At 36.1% G+C, this 27,611-nt stretch overlaps 1 protein-coding gene across 1 annotated transcript; it reads left to right on the top strand.

Annotated features, from left to right (window-relative positions):
• Window positions 1-790: 790 nt before the first annotated feature.
• pde6c (phosphodiesterase 6C, cGMP-specific, cone, alpha prime) lies at window positions 791-27,611 on the top strand. The gene is made up of 22 exons (XM_022669333.2): window positions 791-1,470; window positions 4,633-4,785; window positions 5,544-5,633; window positions 7,109-7,249; window positions 7,951-8,025; window positions 8,686-8,750; window positions 8,865-8,931; window positions 10,080-10,127; window positions 10,912-11,061; window positions 11,152-11,295; window positions 11,389-11,454; window positions 14,801-14,947; window positions 17,948-18,055; window positions 19,328-19,437; window positions 19,552-19,639; window positions 19,760-19,860; window positions 19,936-20,043; window positions 20,918-20,981; window positions 21,103-21,177; window positions 21,899-21,982; window positions 23,152-23,305; window positions 24,479-27,611. The coding sequence occupies exons 1-22, from the start codon at window positions 1,003-1,005 to the stop codon at window positions 24,526-24,528; spliced, it is 2,556 nt and encodes an 851-aa protein (XP_022525054.2). The 5' UTR covers window positions 791-1,002; the 3' UTR covers window positions 24,529-27,611.

Here is a 27,611-nt window from a genome sequence, read left to right as displayed (position 1 = left end):
CTGACTTAGGCCTAGACTTTTCACCCTGTCTTCTTCCGAAGGGAGAAAAAAAGAGACGTTGACCTCTTTTATATTCAGCAGACTAATCCTATTGTTGGAAATAGATCTTTGGTGTCCTCCCACTCGCAGACGGTGTTTATTATAGCACACTTCTGGGTATTCCCCTTCCTACTGCTGCTTTTAAGGCCTTGATGGGAAAAGTGAACATCTCAGCAAGATTTTCTGGGGACAACTGTCATTTACAACCGTTATATTCATTTCCGTATGAGACACATTTAGACACATTCTTTAAAAAACTAAAACTATAGTGAAACACTATGTTTTGTATAAAACCTCCAACAAAAAACTCCAACACAGTGTTTTTTGTGTTCTTTTCTGGCTTTCTATTGGATTTTTCATTTTCTATTTCCTCTTTCTAGGAAAGGTATCTAGGAACAAATTCTTATTTCTCAATTTCTTCAACAATTAAACTCTATATTCTTCAACATCCCATAGACAGCTGTTAACAGCAACAGTAAGTGTAGCTGAAACTCTTCAGCCAAAAAGAGTTAAACTTAAACAAGTAATATCTATACTGTAAAAGCCAATAACGGTCAAACTTGCAGAAAAATGGCTCTAACATTGTGACACTTCCATGCAGCACAAAGCAAGAGACTTGCCTGGCCTCTGATTGGATTGCCCAATATAAAATGATCAGCACGGGGGATTTGCAGGTTAAGAAAGCTTAGAGGGGGGGTTTAATGTCATGACGTCACTTTAATTAGCGGCCACTTTGATCCCTTCAGCCCCGTAAGCCACTGTACAGTCTGCTAGCTTGCCAGAGGAGATCAGGCGGCTTTTCTTCTGTAGTCGGTACGGCTCTGCAGCGGAGGATGCACCTGGCTGAGGGAGAAGGCCACTGAGCTGCCGGTGCTTTCTTTCAGTCTTTCTGTGGGTGATGCATTTCTGAGTGGAACACCACCTTGAGTACCCGAGGAACAGTACACACCACTTTCAGACACAATGGCGGACAAGGACAGTGTGGAAAAATACCTGGAGAACAATCCCCAGTTTGCCAAAGAGTATTTTGACAAGAAGATACGAGCGGAGGCCATCACAGCTGCTTTCACCGAAACCCTTGAAATCAAAGATGCGTCTTCGTTTAAAGAGGCTTCTCAGATCCAGGAGGCCACCATTATCTTCGACCTGATCAAGGAGCTGCAGTCCGACTCAGAAATGGAGAAGAGCATGCACAAAGTCCTGCAACGGATATGCTTGCTGATCAGCGCAGACCGCTGCAGCTACTTCACAATGCGAGCTAGAAACGGAATCGCTGAACTGGCCACTTGCCTTTTCGATATCACCCCCACCTCCAAATTTGAGAACAACTTCGTAAACCCACTGGCCGAGATCGTCTTCCCCACTGATGTCGGCATAGTCGGCCAGATAATCACCAACAAAAAATCAGTTAACATTCCAGACGTGAAGCAGGTGAGTGCAGGCCATCACCATGAGCAGATAGATCATGTTGTTTTAATGCTAATTTTACTATGTAGACAGTGGCGTTGTGTAATTGAGCCCTAAAATTCCTAAAGAAAATAGGTATCATTAGTCTTAGCATAATAAAACATCATCTACGTATAAATTTAACACCTTAAGAATGAGGAATCTTCCTAAAATTGGCATCAAGTTTGCATATGAAGCATTATGTAATGTCAGTTTCACCTGGTGAGGAGCTTTTCATCACCAGTCTCACAAATCCATGCCCAGAATAGCCTCGGTGCTATTACAGACTTCACAGTAAAAGCTGATGAGTTAAGTGAACTCAGGTGGTTTGAGAAAACCGATTAAACCTTAAACCATTTAAGTTTAACAACGCAAATCATTTCAACTTAAATAACCCTAAACTGAGCAAAACAGTGCACTTTTAAAGGGCTACCTGTAAATTAGGTAGAGAATGGGTGTGATTCTGTAGTGAAGAATTTGTAATTAGTAATTGTAGTAATTCTAGTGAGTTGATCTACAGACCAAAAATTATTCAGAACATTAGTAAATAAAATGTAATATAAAAAGACTTTTCAAAATAAATATGTTAGTTACATTTATTTCAAATTCAGTTTAGCCAAATTAAAATTTAAATTGTATTTTGCATTAGCTCAACCATGGACAATTATTGAGTTGTACCAATGAAAATATCTGAGTTACCAGATTAAAGAAAAGAATTATACAGAATCTACTAAAAACCTAATCTAAACATATATATCTGCATGTATCTTTTTAATTAATCCTAAATAGGATTTGTCAGACTAACTCAACTGTGTACATATTTGTGTTAAATCAACTTTTAATAATTCAATTTAGCCTATCACCATTGGGAAATGGACGATAGACTCTTGCAGACTTAAAAAGTGAGCATCCCAGCTATTTATTTTTGAGTTAGTTCGGCTTAAAAGTCAGCTCAAGTTCCAAATATAAGTAATATATCCAAATATTTGAGTGATGTTTATTATTTAACTTTATTAGTTAAATAAAGAAAAGCTATTTTGCTTTACAGTATTGGATGATGCAATATCTTTGTAATTTAGTAACAACTTTGCCAGTTTATTATATGACTGTACTATTTATCATTGCATATGTTTGCAATATGTAAATTAAGTGAATTGCAAAAACTCAATTTAGGTTGACTTTGATCTTAAAACTTAAATTAAAGTTAATATCGTAGACTACAAAAAAATAACTATTAATGATTCCTCTGTATAAGTGCATGATTGTTCATTGTAGCATTTAGCCAATATAAAGCCACACTCAACAGCAGACGAAGTGACAACTTGCCATGAACACTGAGGTCAAGCAAATTTAATATAATGCAGATTACAGGTGAACACATAAGGGAAGTTAGTCTGGGGGAAATGACTACAAGTTGAAGGTGGGGTGTGTGTTGGTTGTTGGTGGGTATAGTTTGGGGGGTGTATTTTAAGTTACCTCAAAGGTAAATACAACTCAAAATATGACATAAGGGAATTTTTGAGTTTGTTTGACATAGTCAAGTGATCAAGTGATCCCAAATCGACCCAAATTTGTGTACTATTTAAGTTATTTTAATAGATTCATTATTCATTATGTCTGCTGTTGTGCCTTATATATATATAAAATAGTTAATACATGATTACTAATTTGGTTACTAATTTATCATGGGTCAGGATTTTAAAATTGCCAATAATGATTGTTCATAGCTATACAATGAACTGAAATTCATTGCATTTAAATTTGGAGAAATCAGACAATTACATAATGAAAGTGAAAGGAGCTCTGTAAAACTGTTGTGACAGTTAAATACCAAGTCAATCTAATTAAGAACTGATCGAGCTTCAGCCAACACAAAGGATATGTATAGCAACAAGATCAAGTTTAGACTAAGCAGAGCCATAATTAGAAGTTGAGTTTGTTTGTAGTTATATAATAGTAATGTAAAAGCTGCTGATAGAGATACTATATGTTGTAATTCTGTTTCCTGATGGTAAAGTATATATTGTTATTGTTATATATTGTTAATCTGTCACAGACTACAGACATACACCATAGTATCTATATATAAATATGTATATGAAAACAGAAAAGACTAAAAAGACTACAAGGCTACACTTCATAAATACCTTCATATTTTTATACATATTTAACCAGCTTATTAACAAAAACATAATACCAGAAGTACAGAAGTACCAGAATGTACCTGGATATATATATATATATAGTAAATAGTGAGAACAGTGAGATCACAAATAACAATACTTATAACAGTAATAAACATTGTTAAACAATTAAGTAATGTCTCAAGTAATTATTTATTATGATATGAAACATTATTACTTATAATGCCTAATGTCGTAAATAATTCATTGATACATTAGTTAAAGAATTGTAATGGTTTTTAACTTAACTAATGTAAATTGGTAATAAGTATTAGAGACATTAATACTGCCATAATACTGTTAATTAATATAGGCTTATATATGTTTATATTTATCTTACATATCTTAAAATTATCTTATGCAACATCAAACAACTAGGTGCTCACAGATGTCAAACTATGCTTCATGTTAAATATAACTAGGCATATAACAACAATAATAAAAAGGTTGCACACAAACCAGGGTTCAGGATTAATGGTAACAGTAACAGATATGGACTAAACTAAAAGAGAACAAAAAGTTCAAGAGAAAAATTCCAAATCCAGAACTAAAAATCAAAGGCAGCCAGGTAACAAAACAAAGAGGTAATCCAAAAAGACAAAAATGGAGAGACAGAAACTGGACTGGTGCATTGAGGAAGCATTGGCAAATTTGGCAAAATGTTTAAGGTCAACTCAACTCTGGATTTCTCACTAGATATTACCATTAGTGTGTGTTTAAATGCAACTTCCAAGTCAGACAATCTTTTAATAACTTAATTTTAGTAGCATTTAAATGCAGCAGTAGTATATATATATACATTGTGTTAAACGTATCAAGAAAGTATCACAGGGTCTTTTGATCATCATGAACAAGCAACAATCAAACAAACAAAGCAAAAAGAACAAAAAGTTTAACTGAATCGAATTGAATTGAATTGAATTGAAGCTTCCTTCTTTTTTTCCTGTTTTTTTTTTTTTTCTAGAATTCCAAATTCAGTGACTTTGTGGACAAGCAGACAGGATACACAACCAAAAACATTCTGGCTGCCCCAATTATGTTTGGGAAAGATCCGCTTGGAGTCATTATGGCGTTAAACAAAGTAGGAGGCACGGAATTCAGCAAAGCCGATGAGGAGGTGAGTGTGAATGAGCTGTTGAACTTATAGTACATTACAAACTGGTAAAAGACTATCCTGGTGCATTATCCTCAGGACAATAAACAATTCTTAATACTGCAATGGCATCAGCTAAGTATCTTATCATCTAACTTCTCTTCAAGAAAACAAAGTGCTTTTATGTATTAAAGCGGAGTTTAAGAACCTGTGTATTATTCGTTCATTTGATATTCAATTGAGAATCAAAATCAAAAAATATAAAAACAACATAATACTTAGTTAATGAATATAATATCAAAAAACAAATAACGGCTTGTATTTTCAGTTTTTTATTTGATGATCCAAACAAAAATGGTAAATGAAAAAAATAAATCAGAAGCCAAACTTGACTTCTGATACATTTTTTAAATTTTCCATTTATGTTTGCATCATCAAATAAAAAACTGAAAATACAAGCCGTTATTTGTTTTTTGGTATTATATTCTAAAAATGAAAAACTAATGATTTTTTTCTGATTTTGATTCTTAATTGAATATCAAATGAAAGACGGATATTTGGGACCAATGCTCTAGTATCAGTGACTCATTCATTAGCCATACCATTGCTACTGTAGCATTTGTAGCTTTATGCAAAATACAAAATGCTTGACCAATTGTAAACAGTGCTTTTTTTTATTATGTTATATTAACATATTTCTGATTCAATTCTTAAAGGGAAAGACATTACATCATGTTACTCAGAATCAATGTATTACTAATATTAGTGCTGTTTTCTTTCAGCTCTTCACTAAGTACCTACATGTTGCCTCAGTCATTGCTCTTCAGCATCACACCAATTACATGTGGAATGTGGAATTGAGAAGGAGTCAGGTAACTGTTTAATTCACGTAATCACACTCTGCAATAGGGCTATCATCACTGATTTACTCGATCGATTCAATTTCAAATACGATTTTCAATTTGATTCATTAAGTAAAATTTCCGTTACAGAGGTTTCAAGTTACGAAGTACAAATACTTTGTTACCTTATTTAGGTAGAAATTTGGGTTATCTAAACTAAGCCTTTTATCCTTAATGGCGTTTTCCACCCTTACATTACTTTAACTTTTACCCCTTTTTAAAATAATTTTATTTAAGCTTACTCAGCTAATTTAGCTGCTACTCAGCTTTATATCCCCCATCACTAGTGATGCTACAATATAAGGACACATGTGAAGTCAGCTACCGCCTCTTTTTGAACTGTTGCTGATGCAGCATTGCTGAGTAGCATCATAGTGTTAACGCTCGGAAGAAAGCGCAGCAACTCGGCTCCGATACATCAGCTCACAGACGCCTTGTGCTGCAGACATCACTCTTTAGAGTGATGAGGGGAAAGAGCGCCATCTACCCACTCAGAGAGAGCAAGGCCAATAGTTCTCTCTGGGCTCTGGCAGCTGACGGCAAGCTGCATAACTGGGATGCAAACCAGCAATCTCCCGATCATACTGGCAACTCTTTACTACCCTTGTATACTTTAAGTAGCTTTAAAATCAGTGCTTTTACACTTTTACTTGAGTAAAAGTAAAAAAAACTTAAAGGCAGGCACACCAGGACTGATATGGTATTTAAGGTGGATTGTAAGACTACAAAAAATGACTGCATATGTTCTCATTGAAAATGAATGTATTTTAGTATAATGTAAATATCTTTAAGTTTAAGCTTAGTTGGACTGAGGTTGGTCTGGAGTTCTCTTGAGTCTCTTCACGGATCATCTTCATACTAGGCTACATATGTCTGCTATGTTCTTGCTGGAGTGTGGTGGGGGAGGGGGGCAGAACATGTGCAGGTGTGATGGATCACAGTATTAACCAATAGGGTGTCAGAATGGAAGTATATGTTTATACTTCTCTACATCCAATAACAATCAGATTCACTCTATCTGGATGGAGAGATTAATCTGGATAGGGTCTTTTTTGATCGATAAGAAGCCGTAATGAAAACTGAAAAGCTGAAATTAATATTTTTTAAATGTAAAGAGCAGAAAGTTAGAAAGTTAACCAACATTACTAAGGTAATAAAGTATTTATATGTCATTTCTTGACACCTCTGGTTAGTTTCTCTGAAATTATGTAAGCTTTGAAACCGCTGATGTAGACCTGCCACATTTAAGGTGGAATGGAAAACTCAAATGCGAGTGAGATCAAATACATTTAAAGTCACACCTTGTTTAACTACTCTAGCAGGCTTTAGTAACTTTGAGTGAGAAAATAAAAATTGTTGTCTAAAGACAGTGCTAAAACTATTTACTCTAAAGTTCTGAAGACCTACAACACAAACACAAGCGTTTCCTTCCTCTGATTCCACAGGTTCTTCTCTGGTCTGCTAGCAAAGTGTTTGAGGAATTGACAGACATTGAGCGACAGTTCCACAAAGCTCTGTACACCGTCAGGACCTACCTCCAGTGTGAGAGGTACTCTGTTGGGCTGCTGGACATGACCAAAGAGAAGGTATGTGATTTATACAGGGATCAATTAATTAAATTAATATAATATGTCTTTTGTTTTCGCAGTATTATTGTTTAAATAGCTGTTTAATACAAACACTGTGTAACAATACACTTTTCCACATTAACCCTGAATTAACAAGTTATTACAAATATTGAGTAATTGAAGCATTTACTCAATTGCCGAGTTCAAACATTGAAATATTAGCAAATTAAAATATCTAATTTCAAGGCAATAAATCTTGTTTTTGTCTAAAAAGAATGTTTGTCTTGCTAAGCAGTTTAAGTGTAAGATAATTGTACTTTTTTAAAGTAATTTAAACTCAAAATAAGCACAAAAACGCCAGAAAAGTTATTCTGATTCCTGTGTCTAAATTTGAGAGTCAGTTATTGTCAGACTTACTTCACTCATTTTGAGACTTATTTTAAAAATAAAAATATAAAATATATAAAAGGCATATAGGTCTCAAAATACATATTTTGTCTAGTTTTTGCCACTGGATTTTTTGCCGTGTAAATTCTTTTAAGTGTATAAATAACATCATTTTATTTTTTTTTTCGTTTGGTAATTTAGATAAATTATTTATTTAGCTATTCCCATTAAAAATGTCAATCTATAATGTTTTTGCAGGAGCATTTCAATGCTGATGCTGGTAACTGATTCCCATCACCCATCATCTGTGTTATGTTCATGTGTTGATTTAGGAATTCTATGACGAGTGGCCGATTAAATTGGGTGAAGTGGAACCTTACAAGGGACCCAAGACGCCTGATGGCAGAGTAAGTATCTCTTTATATTAAGGAATTCTGAATTATATATTCAATCGTCTAAGCATTATAAACACCAAATCATCTCAAGAAGCTTTCTAGGGATCTGTCATTTCTTACTCTCATTAATATTTACTAAGAGGGTTTAAAGGTATTTTTGTGTAATTTATTAAGCTTGCAGTTCATATGCATTAACTAAATATTTTACATTTTATTTTTTTCGTAGATTTTACATTATATTACGCTGTTTTTATGTTACATAAAATCAGTGTTTTAGAAAATGCTCTCATGCTTTCCTCTGCTGACAACTTTTATAGAGATGCGGATTTCATTTTCCAACAGGACTTAGGACTTGGCACACTGCCCACACTGCCAAAAGTACCAATTGGTCTAATATTATATAATATAATAATATAATATTTACATTTTTGGAGACACTGATATTTGTTTTTTTCATTGGCTGTAACACATAATCATCAACAATAAAAGAAATAAACACTTAAAATAGATCACTCTGTGTACATCTAACTCTTAACTGAATTACTGAAATAAAGTAACTTTTCAATAATGTTCTATTTTTTTGAGATGCACTAGAATTATAATTATTGTGATATTATATTTTGTGTCATATTGTCCACACCTAAAAATTACACAATTCTATATCCTTCACAGGAAGTCAACTTCTACAAAATCATTGATTATCTCTTAGAGGGCAAAGAAGAGATCAAAGTTATACCGTAAGTATTTTTATCCACTGTATAGATTATTTCATTAATTATGTTGAGTCTGTTATGTTGAAACTGAGCCTTATATGCAGATTAAGTCTGTTTTTGTGCCTGATTTTTGTGTAGGGGACCTCCTGCAGACCACTGGGCTCTTGTTAGTGGCCTACCGACTTATGTAGCTGAAAACGGCTTTGTGAGTTATTTTAATTTCTTTATTTAAATGAATATGTGTGGTCTGTATTTCTAAAATCCAGTGCAGCAGCAGATCTGTTTATAAAAAATACAACTATAGCAATAATAAATGTACAAAATATATTAGTAATATATTATGCTTAGTTAGACGGTCTCACAATAATCAGATGAAAACAACAGTGTTGCAAACACAACACAAGAAGATAAGAGTGCTATGGGACACTATATAACTATATATACCATATAATTTCCACACACATTCCGAAGAGGAGGCGCTGCGTCTGTGGTTGAAGGAGCTAAATTTAAAACTGCTTGGAAACCAACACCAGAGCATCCTGATTCAGAGAAATCCCTCGGTTAGGTGCCTGTAAGGTTCTTAGGTTAGCTTCTAAGCTAACGTCTTACCTGACACACCTACTGTACTCAGTGCATCTGCTTCCCAAAGCCTCATGGATAAGTTTCTCCTCAAAAAATGGTGAGAGCAGATGTGAACATGTTTGAGTGGATGTTTTAAATGTAGTTACTTAAGCCACAGACACAAAACCTCTTCTTAAACTATGGATATAAGTTATATAGTGTTTCAGTTAGCTATGCTCTAAAAGCTCTAAAAAATGAAATGCTAAATAGCCCGTTGGAGTGTTGGTTTAATGTTGGTGGAAATTCTAACAGCGGCAGATGAAACAGAATAAGTTGGATAACATGATTTAAAAATGCGAAATGCAAAATTGAACACCAAAATAAAAATGGACATTCAGTGTATAATGTTTAGTGTGTAACAGAGAGTCATGGTGTTGAGCAAATCAAGTATTTGCTAGTATTGACCCACGCCCTTGACTGGGCAGAGAAGAAGAAAGAGGGGGAGCGAACTCAGAGTATTTGGGATGGAGTTCGGGGCAGCTTCGCTGTAAAGCGTGAAGCCGAAGCCCCCCCTCTCATGAAGAGAAACATGAGAAGAGAATAAAATTAAAGAAGGAGGAAGATGGGGAGGAGGTGGGTGCGAGGTTTGTTCAATGAGTAGGTAGAGAGGAAGTGACGGTTTAAATAGGGATGGAAGTGGGAGGAGTGAGGGCGTGGATCACTCCCAAAACTTAGTTATGACACATAACTCCACGTAATCCTGTGCAAATGATAATTGTTTTCTGTTTGCAGATTTGTAACATGATGAACGTTGCTGCTGATGATTATTTCACGTTCCAGGTGGGGATCACATAAAAAAACAAGCTTTAGTCATTTTAGAAAAGTCTGTTTTGCTTTCTGCTGTCTAATTACACTATGTCTGCCATTGCAGTGTAAATTTATTCTATTCATTATTGGACTAAGATGCTGACACTATGGTCCGAAGTTTGCAAGTTTAGTAGTTTGCTACTTTGGCATCAGCAGCCGGAGTCTGAGAGAGCGCAATTAAGCAACCTCTCTCACATCGCTCCTATTGTGATTTGTTGGCTAATGTATCAGAGCTAGGGATCCACCAATTTCATCTGAACACATTGACTGTCTAGTGATGGTGCCTTAGTTACAGTTTAGTTAAATTAAATTAAAAATTAAAGTAAACTGCCTTATTCAGATTTTTTTTTATTTACCCATGTAATTTAATACACACCACAGTGTGTAGTGCTGGCACTGCAGTCTTTAACATTTATATCTAAGGCAAGGCCAGGCAAGTTTCTTTACATAGCACAGATTATACACAAATGTACCCAACACTGGTTAACTACCAAAACTGGTAGGGATCTAGAACTGTCTGTTATCAAAATCGGATAGAATACAGTATGTCAAAAGTACTCTAAAATAACTGTTTACTGCAATCCTGTTCCACTCTTTTTTTATTACTTTGCAGGAGTTGTATGAGATTTGTTAGAGCAGGGACAAAGAAAAAACACCAGTATATGCAGAAAACAGGACAATGTATGCAATGCTTGTATATGCACCATTTCTATAAAACCACAATAACAACATGTGTTTTTAACCTCTTTCCCCTTAGAAAGAAGCTGTGGATGAGACTGGCTTCATCATCAAGAATGTGTTGTCCCTCCCCATTGTCAACAAAAAGGAAGAAATTGTGGGCATTGCCACTTTCTTCAACCGGAAAGATGGCAAACCGTTCGATGAGCAGGACGAGCAGATCACTGAAGTGAGACTACCTTCTCCAAAGACTTCTCCAATGTTTTACCCTCTGCTAGCTCTTCACGGTTGATTGATCTTCCACCCTTTTCTTTTTCAGGCCCTCACACAGTTCCTGGGATGGTCAGTGCTGAACTGCGACACGTATGATAAACTGAACAAAACGGAATGGAAGAGGGAGATCGCGCAGGAGATGGTGCTGTACCAAACTAGAGCCAGTCTAGATCAGGTCCAGGAGATTCTGGTGAGATTACTGCCTGACAAGGACTTCCATTTTTCAGATAAGTGAGTGTTACTGCAGACATGCTTCATATTTGCATCATTTCTTGTTTTGCAGAACACTAGGGAGAAGTTTGATGCAGAACCGGCGGACTGTGATCAAAAAGAAATGTACAAACTTTTGGTAGGCCTTCATTAATAATTGTTTTATATGATGTGATGTTTAATAGTGCAACATTTAATAATATTAGATAAAATTTAAGTGGTTGTAGTGATCGATTGGCGAGTAGTCAACCTAGTGTACTGTGCAGCTACAGCTTGATTTAGAGCGTGTCAGTGTGTCTTTGCTATCGTAAAGATGGGAAAAGTATGCCTTGCCTGGCTAGAAACATGCAAAAGGCATGCACTAATTCTCCTAATTAATAATGGGTGTGTTTTGGGTGTAACATGAAATAAACCAATCAGAGCCAAGTGCGCTCTGACTTTGGCTATTGCTATTTTATTGACGCAGCACTTCTGTTCTTCTCAGCAGAGAAAAGTGACCTGCTCGTTCACGTTCATTCTTTATGTTTATTGTTGATGCAAAAGTTTGCATAGCTGCTAATAGGTACATGCTATGTGCGTATGCTATGGGATAGCAATGAACATCTGACTGTTGAGGTTGAGGTCTAGGTTGTTTTCAGTCAGTAGTGCACCGGTAGTGTTTTATGTTGCCAAGACAGCAATATGCCAGAAATTTACCTCAACACACCTAATTTTCAGACCACCACAGGCATCTGTGTAGATGTATTCACAAGCACTGTTGCTATTTAAACGATGCAGGTGAAAGGCATGAAAATAGACTGTTGGCGGGGTGTGAGATAGCAATGAGCAATGTGACACGCCTTGTGCAGGGTGTAAAATAGGGCCCATAACCGGGAGTGGATGGATTAAAGTCGAATATTATAGGTAATTGCAGTGAATGAATAAAAAAAGCATTTTGATTGCAAGACGAGGATGAGATGTTCAAGATTCAGGTGCTCTGCTCTGGATGATGTCAGTCAGTATTAGGGGTGTAATGGTACACAAACGTCATGTTTAGAGGTGGAAAAAGTACTGAAAAATATTAATTAAGTAAAAGTACCTTTTCTTTGCTAAAATTCCACTCGAGTAAAAGTAAAAGTACCCATCTAAAAATCTACTTGAGTAAAAGTAAAAAAGTACTCAATTTAAAATTTACTTTGAGTAAAAGTTACATAGTTATGTTTATTAATTTGATGTAAAAAAGTACAAATCATAAATTAAATAATTATAAAATTAAATAATTTGGACCTTTCAGGCCGTATTTATTCAGACCAGCCCATACATTTTTTTTTTAAGAACAAGTGGCAAAGGTTTCTATGATCCATCTTTTTTCTTTACTGTTAAAAAGTTATGATCATATAGGTCACTATAAACCGTTACAGTTTATTATTATTTTTTAACTTGCCATTGCTATGCTTTAACTGCTATTTACATGTTTTTTTTTTAACATTCAAGCAGATTGTTTAATGTTCCCAATAAAAACTTCGATCGATGGGTAGCATAACTTGACAGAACACCGGTTGCCCCGAGCACAGCTGCTTCACACAGTGTCTCACATGCTAACCATAATAAACACTGCTGAGAAAAGTTCAGCTGCGCTGCCATGGAGAACAAAACTCAATTTTTATTTTAATTCAAACAATATTTTTTTCCCCAGCATTTTATTTTTTACTCAGTAACGGGGAGTTTTCCAAAGTAGTGAAGTAAATTACTTGTGTCAAAATGTACTTGAGTAAAAGTAAAATTACCTTATTTAAAAACTACATTAAAAGTTACTAATTATTCATAAAAATCTACTCAATTACACTAATGTGAGTAAATGTAATTAGCTACTTTCCACCTCTGGTCATGTTGTGGTGGCAGTGTGAATTGAACCTCTTGGTTTAGTATAAGTATGGTACAAACAGGGAAAAAAATAAAAACATGAGAGTAAGCCAGGTTTTTTTTTTTTTTTTTCATTTCATTTGAACAGACAGTTCCAGAGCGGTTACAATTTGTATTTTTCACTAAGTGCTTTTGTGTGTTAATTAACCAGAACAGGGTAAGCATTAGCATTATCAATGTGTTTTCACATTTTTCTTTCTCCATTATTTAGAAAAATCTGCATAGTAGATTAATATTAAAGTAATTGAAACTATGAAGAAAAATAGATGGAATTATTTAGTAACCAAAAAATTATATCTAAAGTACATTTTTCAAAGTAGCTCCTCTTGCGTAGATGACAGCACATGTGCCTTGTCAAGAGTTAAGTACTTGAATTTCTTGCCCTCTAAATGTGTTGTGAAGAGGTAGTGTAGCTCTATTTGAGTAATGTTCTAATCCATACTATGGCAAGAACTACTCAACTAAGTAAAGGTAACATGACTTTAAGAAATGAAGCTCACTCAAACTGAAACATTTCAAGAACATTTTAAAGCAGGGCAATAGGCAATAGGTGGCCCGCGGGCCATATGTGGCATTCATGCAAGCATAAAACATCTGGCCTGTGAGGTTGTTTAAATTATAATGAACGATAATGAAATTTTTTTTTTTTTTAATTCTTCCCTGGTGAACTTTCGCTTTCATTCCTCCCCTGTCTCTCTCTGTTGCACTCTGCATGACTTTAGTTTACGCCCTTTCTTGTTTTTCCTCCCATTCTTGGGCTCCCTAGTTCCTTATAAGGAAGTTTTTTCCTGGCTGTATCCCAATTCACTAGTCGGGGCAGCGGTAGTATATTGGACCGCGACCCTGAAGACACGGGGTTTGATCCCGTGTGAGGAGCGGTGTGTTTATTTGGGTTTACCTGCTTTAAACTCAGCTGTTTTGCACTTGGGTTCAACAACCCTCTGGGCTGGAGAGCTACTAGACTGTAGCACTCCATCCCATTAAACTTCATTATCCAAAACAGAATTTTTTTGTAGCCCGCCACATAATGGCTTGGAAAATATCTGGCCCTCGACCAAACTTGATTGCTGACCCCTGTTTTAAAGTATCCTCAAGTGCATTCGCAAACACCATCAAAAACATTATGATGAAACTGGCTCTCATCATGGGTTCCTTCATAGTCTGGATGACTTCAATATTCATTTACAATATAGGGGAAAAAATAAAAACATTCAGTAAGAAACTTTTGACTGCATTGCTTCATTCTGTAAACTTTCAGAGCATGTGTGCATTTATGGACAAAATGAACACAGATTATAAGGCTTTGTTTTTATCTATATCTATACTTTTCTTTGATAATAAATGATCCTTTACACTTTGTGGGTGGCTGTGAAAGTGTTAGATTTCTCTTATATTGCAGTGTGTATCCATGCACCATAATGTAACCCCCATATCAAGTCAGTTTGGTATAAATTACGCACATTTTCCGCAAGTATTCCTTTATTTAAAATGTGTTTAAATTGTTTAATATCAGCATGGCAGCAAATGTTTGCAGTAAATGTAATATGTATTGATAATTTGTGTATCATCTGACCCATGCACAGAGATCAAACATACCTGAAGCCAAGGATGTGGACTTGCTGGAGTTCAGCTTCAGCGACTTCCCTCTATCCGAGTTTGACCTGATCAAGTGTGGTATCCGCTGCTTCTTTGAACTGGGTGTGGTGGAGAAGTTCAAAGTGCCCCCGGAGGTCAGATACATTTATTAAATGTTTTTGGTGTTGTTTTTCATGTAATATGATGTCAATTATTCAATATATCAATGGAAATATCATAGTACACCTTTATGTCTTGTTTTAGACCCTGTTTAGACCTGGTCACTTCATGTGTCTAGGATTATATTTGGTGAAGTCCAGTGTAAACACTGCAAAAAGTATATCTTAGCAAGTGAAATCCTCTCAAAAGTTGTCTATAGATCTAATTTTGTTTCATTTTCAGATGAGTAAAGTACTATTATAAGAATAAATAACTTATTGTAACCTATTTTAATTACATGGACTTGTTTTAAATTATTTAATCTACTAAAAAATGATTTATACACAACATTTAGTTTTTTCAAGAATTAATCCTTAAAACAAGCAAAAATATCTTTCAATGTAAAAAGACACTTTCAATAGATTATATTTCATACAAAAAAATAAAAAACAGTTTTGAAATACAGGGTTTCCCCCAGGATTTCCTTGAAGGTGCGGTGGCAGGACCCCCCGGTTGGGAACCGATAATTTATATCACGTTAATGATATCACGATATAACACAATTACACATGTTTCCAGTTATTTTCTTTATTTCCAACTGTCACTGAAAAATGCCCACTTAAAACAAAAAGTTGCAAAAAGTAGGTTTCTTTAAAATAAATCCTTATTGTTCTTTTTTCAGATACGGTAAACGTAAAAGTGTGCAACACAAAATGTTAAATTATACATAACAGAGGAGAAAGGGCACAACAGACAAGTTATCTATACAGTATATCACCCAGCCACATTCAGTGGCACATCTGGCAGGCTGGCTCAGAGCATTTAATCCTCCTCTTGAAAACTTCAAATGTGAATGCACAAGACACAATACGAGACACAAACATTACAATTTTCTCACTGTACAGTATACACAATTAAACTTTATACAAAACCAAATTCAATTTAATATATTTAATATATATGTATTATTTATTCGCTCTTATCTGTATTAGGTATTTTAAATGTGAGAATGAGTAAATAAAATAAAAAATATTATTGAATTTAATTAAAAATTGTGCTTATTAAAACAGACAAATAATATCTTTAATCTTTAATTTAATTACAATAAAATGTTTACTGGACCGTGAAAACAAATGCATCACAGAGCTGTTCTAGGGTGCCTCTATTCTAGGGCCCTACATCCTTGCTTTATGACAGCTCCAGAAACAGAAACATAGCGTGATTTTCACTCCACCAGGTGAGTGAGCCTGAGTGGACACCTGCGTAAGTTGAAGCTGTTTAATCACTGTTTAATTCATCTCTCTCTCGCGCGCGCGCATTATGTTTCAGTCTCTCTCTCTCTCTCTCTCGCATTATGTTTCAGTCTCTCTCTCTCGCTATTTACAGGCGCGCTCTCGCTCTCTCTCTCTCGCGCGCGTTATGTTTCAGTCTCTCTCTCTCGCTGTGTCCTATACTCACACTCTCTCTCGCGCGCGCGCGTTATGTTGGCACTGCATGACTAACTACCGATTTCCACCCCCGAAGTTCAACACATGGCTGACGGAATTATTCCCCCCTAAATTTAGCTCCGGCAAATTTAAGACATTTTGGTTGAAATTTTAAGACAAAATAAGACTTTTCAAGGCCTTATTTGACAAAAATGAAATTTAATACCATTTAAGACTTTTTAAGGACCCGCGGCCACCCTGCTACATGTGCAGGACTGGAACACAGCTGTGCGTTTAGGAATTACGGCTAGAGAAGCCCTCACCTGTAGCCTCCCGAAATAGATGCAACATGCGAAACCAGCCGTGTTGTGTAGGCTACGTCTACATAAGCGCCACATACCTCGGATTCAGTTGTCCAGTTTGACAGCCGGTGTCCTGTCGAGATGATCAAATTCCAGTGTCAGAAACGAGAGAGGGCGGGGCAACGCTGATCAAGCGCGGGAAAAACGCCGGGCTCCGAATTTTCACGAAGGGTGGCGGGGAAGAACGAAGGCGTGGCGGACCGCCGCACTGAAATGAACGTGGCGGAAACCCTGAAATAAGTCAAAAACTTTAATACAATTCTGACAACAAAGAGATTGAAATTTAAGATGATTTAAATTAAGTTAAGCTTTTTTTTTTCGCAGTGAACACATTTAAGATGCGTCTAAAACTAATACAAATCCTATCACTCAAACCACTTAAGCAGATAAGCTTGTGTTCAGACAGCAGGTAAATTAGATTTAATTTTCATATCTGATCTGCTGAGATGACTCCTGACACTGTTATTTGAAAGTGATCAGATCAGATTTGCCTGTCCTGACATCACAAATGTACAGTATCTGCACGGGTTGCTGAGGTATCTGTGCATTTTAAACCACCTCCAAATGTGGTTTGGATCCGATTTATAAAAATCTTGTGGTATATATGTTGACCAGATAAATAATCTAAATAAAAAAAATAAATCTGGATACAGTTTAGATATACCAAAGATCAAATTTGGGCTGGTAGTCTGAACATAGCTTTAAGGGGAATTTATACTTCTGCATTGAGTCAATGCTACACAGCGCCCTACACAGTATAACCGCAAAGGCCATGTGTAGTTACATTTCTGAGGAGCTGTGTGTCAGAATATGGCATAGGATATAAATATGATTATTAATATGGCACTGGTTGTGCTACTTAAAAACATAATTTTATTTTTATTAATTGTAAAGTTATAAAGTTTTGCCAAGGTTTCTAGTCTTTCTGTAAGTTATAATTGGATATATTGGATATCAACATTGGCCCAGAATTCCCACATCAGTGCATCCCTAGTTAAAATCTAATGAGAAAACAACCTAGTCCATATATTAGTCACATGATGTGACCAGGTGTAAACAGGGTCTTTCTTGTGAGCTACTGTATGTCTCTTCATAGAGATATAACATAATAAGAGAGTGATACAGTATACCTTAAATTTGTCGAATAGGACTGTCATTTATATCTGATTGTAATATTGATGTTTTTTTCTCTAATCTCTTAATTTAGATTCTGACCAGATGGATGTACACGGTCAGGAAGGGCTACAGAGACATCACATACCATAACTGGAGGCATGGCTTCAATGTGGGCCAGACTATGTTCTGTTTACTGCAGGTAAGTTAAAGCCACCAAGTTCAAATTACAATATTATCACCATGTCCTTGATTCTATACACATTGTCCATTATATTGTTTTTCACTGACCATATAGGACATGTTTGTAGTTCTATAATTACAGTCTGTAGTCCTGCATTATTATCCTTTCACCCTGTTCTTCAAAACTCAGTATTTTTTGGGTGGTGGGTCATTATTCTCAGCACTGCAATGATTAGCACTGATTAGCATGGTGGTGGTATATGAGGTGTTATGAGTTTGTGTTGTGCTGTTACGAGTGGATCAGACATAGCAGCAGTGCTGCTGGAGTTTTTGAACACCTTAATGTCACTGCTGCACTAAGAACAGTCCACCAACCAGAAGCACCCAGCCAACAGCGTCCTGTGGCTCCATCCTCAGGACATTGATAAACGACTAGAGAATGACTAAAACAAACTGTGCAGCAACAGATTCAGAGCTTCTGTCTCTGACTTTACTACTTCATCTAGAAGGTGGATCAGCTGTAGGTAAAAGTACCAGCACAACACACATTAACACTGCAGTGCTGAGAATAATGACCCAAAATCTTAGCAAGTGAAACTATCTAATTTTAAGGCAATACATCTTTTTTTTCTCTCTAATAAGAATTTTTGTGTTACTAAGCATTGTGTAAGTGTAAATATATTTTGCTTATTTTATGAATAATGTTCTTAATCAGTTTTACTTTCTAATTTTTACTTTATTTTTAGAACTTTGACTCAAAATAAGCACAAAAAGTCACCAGACAGGTTATTCTGATTATTGTGTCTAAATTTAAGCCAAACAAAATCTATGATTTTCATTTGATTTAAGTCTTACTTCACTTTTTTAAAGAAATCTTACTAAGAAAAATGTGCTTACACCATTGGCAGATTATTTAAGCATATACATCTCAATTTACATATATTTTGTCTAGTTTTTGCCAATGGATGTTTTGCAGGGCAGAGCTGACTCAGTAAGAATATTTATAGAATATATATTTTGGCAAAATTAAACCTGCTTAGTGGCTTAGTCTCCAATATGCGTCATGTGAATTTGTATATCAGTGGAATTAAGTCAGTCATGACCAATTAGCAGTAAAAATTGGAATAATAAAGTGACCTAGTTTTTTATTACTTCAAACACATGTTCATCCTACTGGGTGCTAGTTTATAAGAGTTCAAAATGTGTACAGATCTCTTGGGCAAGACCTGTACTCTTCATGTATGCAGATTTCAAATGATTTTTTAACGGAATGTTCTTTTTGTCCAAACAGACTGGAAGGCTGAGGAAATACTACTCAGATCTCGATGCCTTTGCAATGGTCGCAGCTGCGTTCTGTCACGATATCGACCACAGGGGTACCAACAATCTCTACCAGACTAAGTACGACATGAACTAACTTTGAATGATATAATCTATTTATGAAAGTCATTTTTAGTCAGATGTCGCGTGTTTTTTTTGGCATTTATTCTATATATCTTTATTTTTCTCCTGTAGGAGTGCAGCACCTTTGGCTAGGCTCCATGGCTCTTCCATCTTGGAAAGACACCATCTCGAGTACAGCAAGACTCTGATGGGAGAAGAGGTTGGCGACGTCACACAGTTCATATTATATCAGTAAATGTGTACATCATCTGCTGATTATTATTTTACTAAAATGCATAATCTTCCTTACTGTTTGTTTTTTTTTTTTGGTCGTGTGCAGAACCTAAACATTTTCCAGACTCTACAAAAACGGCAGTTTGAAACTGTGCAGCATTTACATGACGTTTGCATCATTGCGACAGATTTGGCTTTGTACTTCAAGTAAGTGCTCTTAGTCTTATTTCCGTCTTTGGGAAAAGAGCTGGTGGATCTGAATGACGTTTTCGTACCTGACAGGAAACGAACAATGTTCCAGAAGATTGTCGACGCCACAGAGCCAATGACGGATGAAAAAGAAGCAATCAACTATGTGTCCAACAACCCTATAAGAAAGGAAATCATCATGTAAATATGACAAATATTTGTCTTAATATTTGTATTAAAGCCATAACACATCAGTAAGGACATTTAGAAAGCATATAGAGATCTAGAAATAGATGGCACTCATCTTTGATCAGTTTTTTTTCTGGGGTAGATAGTAGGGATGATGAATAATTAATACTACCAATAAAATGCTCATTTACTTGTACTCGTAATCGCAACCGAGGCTCCAATAACAACATCTAGTCTCATGTGCCTACTGCATATTGCTATACATTTGAACAGACCAAGGTCATAATAGTTTTAATTTTTATTTCATTTTCACTTTTTCTCCTCCAATTCAGGTAGTTTTAAATCGTGTTTAGAGTAGATTACCTTTTTTTTGTGTGCTTTAGAAAGCATCTAGAGATCTAGAGATAGATGGCACTCATCGTTGAGCAGTTTTTCCTGGGGTAGATAGTAGGGAAGATGAATAATTAATAATACCAATAAAATGCTAATTTACTGGTACATGTAAGTGCAACCGAGGCTCCAATACCAACATCTAGTATCATGTGCCTACTGCACATTGCTATACATTTGAACAGACCAAGGTCATAATAGTTTTAATTTTATTTCATTTTCTTTTTCTCCTCCAATTCAGTTAGTTTTAATTCGTTTTTAGAGTGGGTTTCCTATTTGTTTTTTAGTACTTAGTTTTAGTTAGTTTTTATTAATTCTAGTATTAGTTTTTTTTCATACTTTGGGTTATTGGTGAGGTGCAGTATTCAAAAAGGTGTTATGTAATAAAATTCAACAAAATAAACCATTTAAAAATATATATTTAATTACTCTAAAACAACCAACTGTCCACAAAAAATGCAACTATATTTAACCCTCTCTTTCTGGCTCAATATAGGGCAATGATGATGACAGGCTGTGACTTGTCTGCCATTACAAAGCCATGGGAGGTCCAAAGCAAGGTATAAACCTCTGATTGATTACTGACATTTTGGAATGTCAGTAATGGAAGCTGAGCAGCTTTATTAACAGTGTGCTGTCTGTCTGTCTGTCTGTCTGTCTATCTCTTTCTCTCTACCCAAGGTGGCTTTAATGGTAGCTGCTGAGTTCTGGGAGCAGGGAGACCTGGAGAGGGAGGTGCTTCAGCAGGAACCCATTGTAAGTGCTTGGTTTCCTCTGTTCTATTCAGTTTAACCTGTGTATATAGCACAGTGCGAATCCATAGCAACCCCTGAAATACTGCAGCAAGTACATGGCAAGCATAGCAGCCACCTAGTTACTACTTAACAAGATCATAACAACCACCTGGGAAGCCTTGGATACCAAGGTAACGATTTAGCACCCCTGTAGCAACATTATACCATTTCCCCCACTATCAGCAGTATAACAACCACCTGGGTTACCACAGAAATCCTGTAAACACCTGGGAAACCATTTAAGCCACCGAGCAACACAAAAAAAAACACTAATAGCAACACCATAACATCCACCCTGACAACTATAGTATTTATACTATTTAGCAACACTACCACACACAAATCACATGGGATAGCTATGTAGCTACCTGAATCCACCTTGCACTGTGCATATATTCTGTATTTCGTTTAGTTTAATTTTATAATTGATTTTAGCACTAAAACAATGCTATTGAATTAAGTTTGCTGGTTACTGCCTTGCACAATCTGCAAACAGTCCTGCATTCCCAATATACAGTTTATTGCCAATTTACAGTAAATATCATGTCAAAATGAGTGCACATCATTGCAAAATGCGATTGAATGTTCAAAGCTTTTTGCATGTCTAATGCTTTTTGCGTAGCGCTGTATATTGGAAGGTTGCGATCTCTCAAATGACTCAAATGTTTGTGATCTCTCCTCAGCCCATGATGGACAGGAACAAGAAGGATGAGCTGCCCAAAATGCAGTGCGGTTTCATTGATTTCGTCTGTTCATTTGTTTACAAGGTAAATTCATCCTTTTCTGGTTATGAGCTGACTGTTGGTTGTGTTAGTATTGACCATAGTACCAGTTTAACCAGCACCCACATACCAGTAGCTCTGGTGCTCCAGTGCACTGGCTCAGGTCCTCTAGTTCAGGGGTATTTAATTAGAATTCAGTTAGAGTCCAGTTAGAGAAAATGTCATCAGGCTAAGGTCCGGACCGTCGCCAATGTTAACTTGTGTTATAATTCAGTGTTTTTATTCTGTTTACTGAAGAAGCCTATAGTAGTTCTGTAAGTGTTTTATCAAAAACTGAAAGATAAAAACAAATTACACATACTAGTATATTTCAACAATATTTGTTGTTTTAAATAGGCCTGTCACAGTAATTACATTATAAACCTATCATTAAATAAATGTAAACACCCTCAATAATTTAACATATCGAGTGTAATAATGTGAATCTCTATGTTCACTTTGTTTCAAAATGCTATATTTATTCTATTTGATTTTATTATACAATATATGGAGAAATGTTTGCTGATCTTGGCCAAAATATCAGCTTTTTTTTAAACAGTAGTTTATTTAATATAATTACTCTATCAGACTTTATTATTTTGTGAGTAAAACTGATGGGGGGAGTTGACAGGGTTGTTTTGGGAGCAAAGAGAGTGCGCCTGCGAGTGAGGGAGTTTTTTTTTCTTGCTGAGGAGTTCTGATCAGGTGGAGTAAAGTGGAATATTTTGCACTCTTGTCTCGGTCGTTTCTCTTTAATTCCTCCAAGTAACACCGCGAGGTTACATTACTGTTAATATGTTTTATAACTGTAGTATTTTAATGTTTTTTTTCTGGTTCGCACCATCTGTATTAGTTTTCTCGCTTTATTCTCCCACTTCTCACCGCCTGCTTCGCCTGTGTGGCTTCGGGCTCTCGCATCTGCACAGATCTGATTGGCTAAGGAGAGCGTTTGGTGATCTTACAGCACATGTGATTGGTCTGTAAGTTTACTGCGCTGTAAAGCACGTAAACCATAAAGACAATAAACGTTCCGCCGCTTTAAGTGAACACGGTCAGAATGAAATCCTTCTCAGTAGTTTATCGGACCGTGGTCCGCCTATTAGTGACCCCTGCTCTAGTTGAACATGGGCTAAGTTTTGTGAGTACTTGGAATTAAAGTGTCTTCTCCTGTACAGGAATTTTCAAGGTTCCATAAGGAGATCACACCAATGTTTGATGGACTGAACAACAACAGGACCCACTGGAAAGAGCTGGCTGATGTTTATCAAGCCAAACTAGATGCCATTGCTAATGAGAAGAAGAAACTAGAGGAAGCAGCAGAGAAAAAGGGTAAAAATATCACAATATATTTGTTTCACCTCTGTATTTGCACCTGCACACCTAGGGGTAGGGTGTCCTGATTCGTGTTAGGCTAAAATTTTACATAGACACATTCGAAATCTGTATCGGGGGGCTTAAAGGGTTGTCTCAATTCTCTGTTCCAAGTGTTAAACTTGAAAACAAGGGGAAGGGGCACAAAAAGATTAAGGGATTGTGCCTTAATCTCAAACTTTCCACACAATTTTTGCTTCAGCTTGTATGACATGATTTTTGATGCACTTCACTGCATATTTATAATTACATGCAATTACAAAGTCATGGAGCTTGAAGCGCTGTAAGATTTTCCAGGAAGACACTGCACTGACTTTAGACTTGATAATAAAACACAGTGGATCAACACCAGCAGATGACAGACATGTTTCTCCAAACCATCACTGATCATCAGTAAATTTTACATTTCATTTGTAAATCAATTGAGCAGAGTCTGGAGGAAGAGTGGAGAGACACACAGTCCAAACTGCTCAAGGTCTAGTGTGGAGTTTCCACCAATAATTGATGGTTTAGAGAGACATGTCATCCGCTGGTGTTGATCCACTGTGTTTTATCCATATCTTCCAAGTTATATCCAAGTCTAAAATCAGTGCAGAGTTTTTTTGCGAAAAATCTTACGGCACTTCACGCTTCCCTCTGCTGACAACTTTTATGGAGATGTGGATTTCATTTTCCAGCAGGACTTGGCACTCTGCCCACACTGCCAAAAGTACCAATTGGTCTTTTTTTTCTGAGACACTGATTTTTAGGTTTTCATTGGCTGTAAGCCATAATCATCAACAATAAAAAATACAAACTTAAAATAGATCACTCTGTGTGTAATACATCTGTATAATATTTGAGTTTCACATTTTGAAATAAATTGCTGAAAGAAAGTAACTTTTCAATGATATTCCAATTTTTTGACATGCACTAGACCTTCGGAAGTGGCTTCCACTCGTCCATTCTACCTCGCTTTAACTCTTTGCCTTGACTTTTGGCATGTCAGTGTATAATCCTTTAATCCTATAACCCATATGTTTAATGGGGGATTAATACACAGCATGAGTTGCAGGCCTATCTTATTGCTGTGTTCCTCAGAGGACTGTTACTCAAGCACTAACCTTTATATTTTGTGTCTATCTATTTCAGGAACAGAGAATGGAGAAGGAGGAAAGTCTAAAACCTGCACCATTTTTTAAAGAGCGACGTCGGGCTGAGAGCTCGATCAACCTGTTGCAAGCGACAGCCGGTGGAAGATGCTCCGTTTTGGATCATCACCTCTGCCAACTGTCTCGCCAGCTTTCCCCATCTCTCGTTCTGTGATATGCAAGCAAACATCAATCAGTCCTTTCATGGAGGAAGGATTTGACTCTTCACTGCTCCTCTTGCGGAAGACGGAAAACTTGAACAACACACGTAAAAAGCTAAAAAAGAAAGCTAAGCACTGATTTCCTGTGCTGTATCAGTTTCATAGTAAAGGCCAATGATTTCATATACAACATTGCTAACTGGTGCATCCTTCCCTGATGATATGGTGGCTTATATACTTATATGCACAGGAAAGATTATGAGGAATAGTCAAAGCAAGGTACATCCATACTACTTATTATTAGTCTAAACTTCTAAATTGTTCTGTTATTTACATGCAAAGATGTAACAAACAACAGTAACGTTTGTTAACTTATGTCTATTTTAATTTTGATTGATTGCAGCCAGAGCCTCCCAGCTGCTTAGATTGTGGGTAAATACATTTAACTGTACTTGGACACATGTGAACACTCATATACAGTAGATATCCTGGCTAACTAAGATGTCTAAGAATGCACAGTGAAGTTGGGAGCAGTAATAATGTGCTGGTGACACTAATTAGAACTCCGCTTAAACTCCTCTAGGATCATAGACATTAACAGTAACAATAATAAAAGCATGTCTCGCACATTAAAACATATGATTATGGAGAGGATTTGTATTTGAATTGCTATTAACATTGATTAACTATGAATATATATATATATTTTTTACTTGTGTCCTCTTTAGACGTTTCATTATTTATTATGAAACATTATGGAAGTTTAAGCCAAGCCAGAGAAAGAGAGAGAGAGAGAAAGAGAAAGGGCAATTAACTGACTCTATAATACTACAGTATATGTATACTGTATTTCGACAGCACTGTTATTCTTGTTTGAAGGTGTAGCAGCGCATTGTTCTGACCAATAGGATGGACGACCTTCTTTGCTTTGATTATTTACTGAGATTTAAATGTATATGAAACATTCACATAGTTTTTTGAAGGTTTTGTGTAACTATCAGTACGACATATGTTACATAGGCTGTAAATATATGAGACAATGTAGGACATATATTTACTTAATAAAATAAAAAAAAATTGGGAAACAGTCTTACTGAACTTTTTCGAATGCAAACCTCAGGAATGAGCAGGCAGTGGAGGAGTCATGTAAGAAGTCCTTCCAGGAAAACTTCAGCACTCAAAGAACTTAAGAGGAAACTGAGACTGACTTAATCTTTAAATGCAATTATTACATAACATATAGGCCAAAGCTGAAGCACACACTGTCTCTACTGTTCAGATACAGACTTAACAGCTAATCAGACTGACCTACAGTCCCCTCCAAAGGTATTGGAACAGTGAGGCTGATCCCTTTTTTTCTGCTGTAGACTGAAAACATTTGTTTGACATTAAATATGAGACAAAAGAGCAACATTAAAGCTTTTATTTCCAGGTATTTACATCTGGATCTGATACACAGTTGAGAAGATACTGTAGCACCTCCCGTCTGAACCCATTCATTTTTCTTGTGAGCAAAAGTATTGGAACAGATAAACTTAAAATAATTTAAAGTGAATAAGACTTAATATTTAGTTGCAAATCCTTTGCTTCCAGTAACTGCATCACAGTTGTGACCTACTGACATCACCAACCTTCTGCATTCTTCTTGTGTGAAGCTTTTCCAGGCTGCAGTGGGTTTTGGGTCATTATCTTACTGCATGATGAAGGATCTCCCAATTAGTTTGGTTTCATCTTTCTTTAAATTCACAGACAAAATGTTTCTTCTAAGGTCATTGTACATCAATGACAATTAAGCTCCTCCCAGAATAAGCCGTGCAAGCTTACGCCATGACACTACCTCCACCATGTTTCACAGATGATCTGGTATGTTTGGAATCATGATCGGATTCTTTTTTTCTCCAAATTCTAGCCTTTCCATACCATTGGTAAAGGTTAATCATTGTCTCATTTGGTAATTTGGTAAATTCCAGCCTATCCTTCCTATTCTTCTTGTTAATAGTGGTTTTCATCGTCTGGTGAAGCCTCTGTACTTTTGTTCATGAAGTCTTCTGTGAACAGTAGATTGTAAGACCTTCACTCCTGCCCTCTGGAGGTTGTCCCTGACGTCATTAACAGTGTTTTAGGGTCTTTCTTTACAGCATTTACAATGTTTCTGTCATCAACTGCTGTGTTTTTCTGTGGTCAACCCGTTCAACAACTGTTATTTAGTACACCAGTGACGACTTTCTTCTTCAGGGCATTCCAAACTGTTGTTCTGGCTATGGACAATATTTGTGCTCTAATGTTTCTCTCAGCTTCACAGTTGCTTGACAGTGCTCTGTTTTTTACGTTGGTTACTCCTCTAACTATAAATGCACAGTCTGCACAGATAAAACTCAAATATAAAACTGAGTGCTGTTTTTTGCTTGAATAATTGAAATGGGTGGGTTCAGACAGAAGGTGCTATTTTTTGAACTGTGTATCAGATCCAGACGTAAATACCTGGAAATAAAAGCTGAAATGTTGATATTTTGTCTCATATTCATCTTTAATGTAAAATTTAAAATATTCTCAGTCTACAGCAGAAATAAAGGGATTGACCTCACTGTTTCAATACTTTTGGAGGTAACTGTATTTAAGTTGAAGGGCTCATTTTGTATTTTTCTTCAAAAAAACTGACCTTTGGTTAGGTCTGAGAATGGTACATTGATCTTGTTGTCGGCTTCTCAGATGAAACCTCTCCCTTAATACTCTTTAAACCAGATCAGGCAACAGAAGGCACTGTCATAAGGACACAAAGTGAGGTAATCTCATTCTAAATGGGCAGAGTTTCTCTACATTCTCTTGTGGTCTCTCATGTACTATTGATGTAAACTCCTAATGAAAGAATGTAGAATTCACCTCTAGTGTCTACTCTAACTGAATGGACTCATGTAAACAATGCTGAATGTGAATGATGTCATGAGCACAAATAAATGCACTGTTCAAATATTG

This window comes from Astyanax mexicanus, chromosome 15 (genome assembly GCF_023375975.1).
Source record: "Astyanax mexicanus isolate ESR-SI-001 chromosome 15, AstMex3_surface, whole genome shotgun sequence".
NCBI lineage: Eukaryota > Metazoa > Chordata > Actinopteri > Characiformes > Acestrorhamphidae > Astyanax > Astyanax mexicanus.
Note: the sequence above shows the minus strand (reverse complement) of the source record. Positions and strands in the feature narration are given on the sequence as shown.

Bases quoted from the DNA above. Each gene is read 5' to 3' on its own strand.
- pde6c (XM_022669333.2), top strand. From the start codon at position 1,003: ATGGCGGACAAGGACAGTGTGGAAAAATACCTGGAGAACAATCCCCAG. The intron at 7,250-7,950 runs GTATGTGATTTA...GTGTTGATTTAG, and splicing joins TGGACATGACCAAAGAGAAG to GAATTCTATGACGAGTGGCC. The intron at 19,640-19,759 runs GTTGGCGACGTC...GGTCGTGTGCAG, and splicing joins AGACTCTGATGGGAGAAGAG to AACCTAAACATTTTCCAGAC.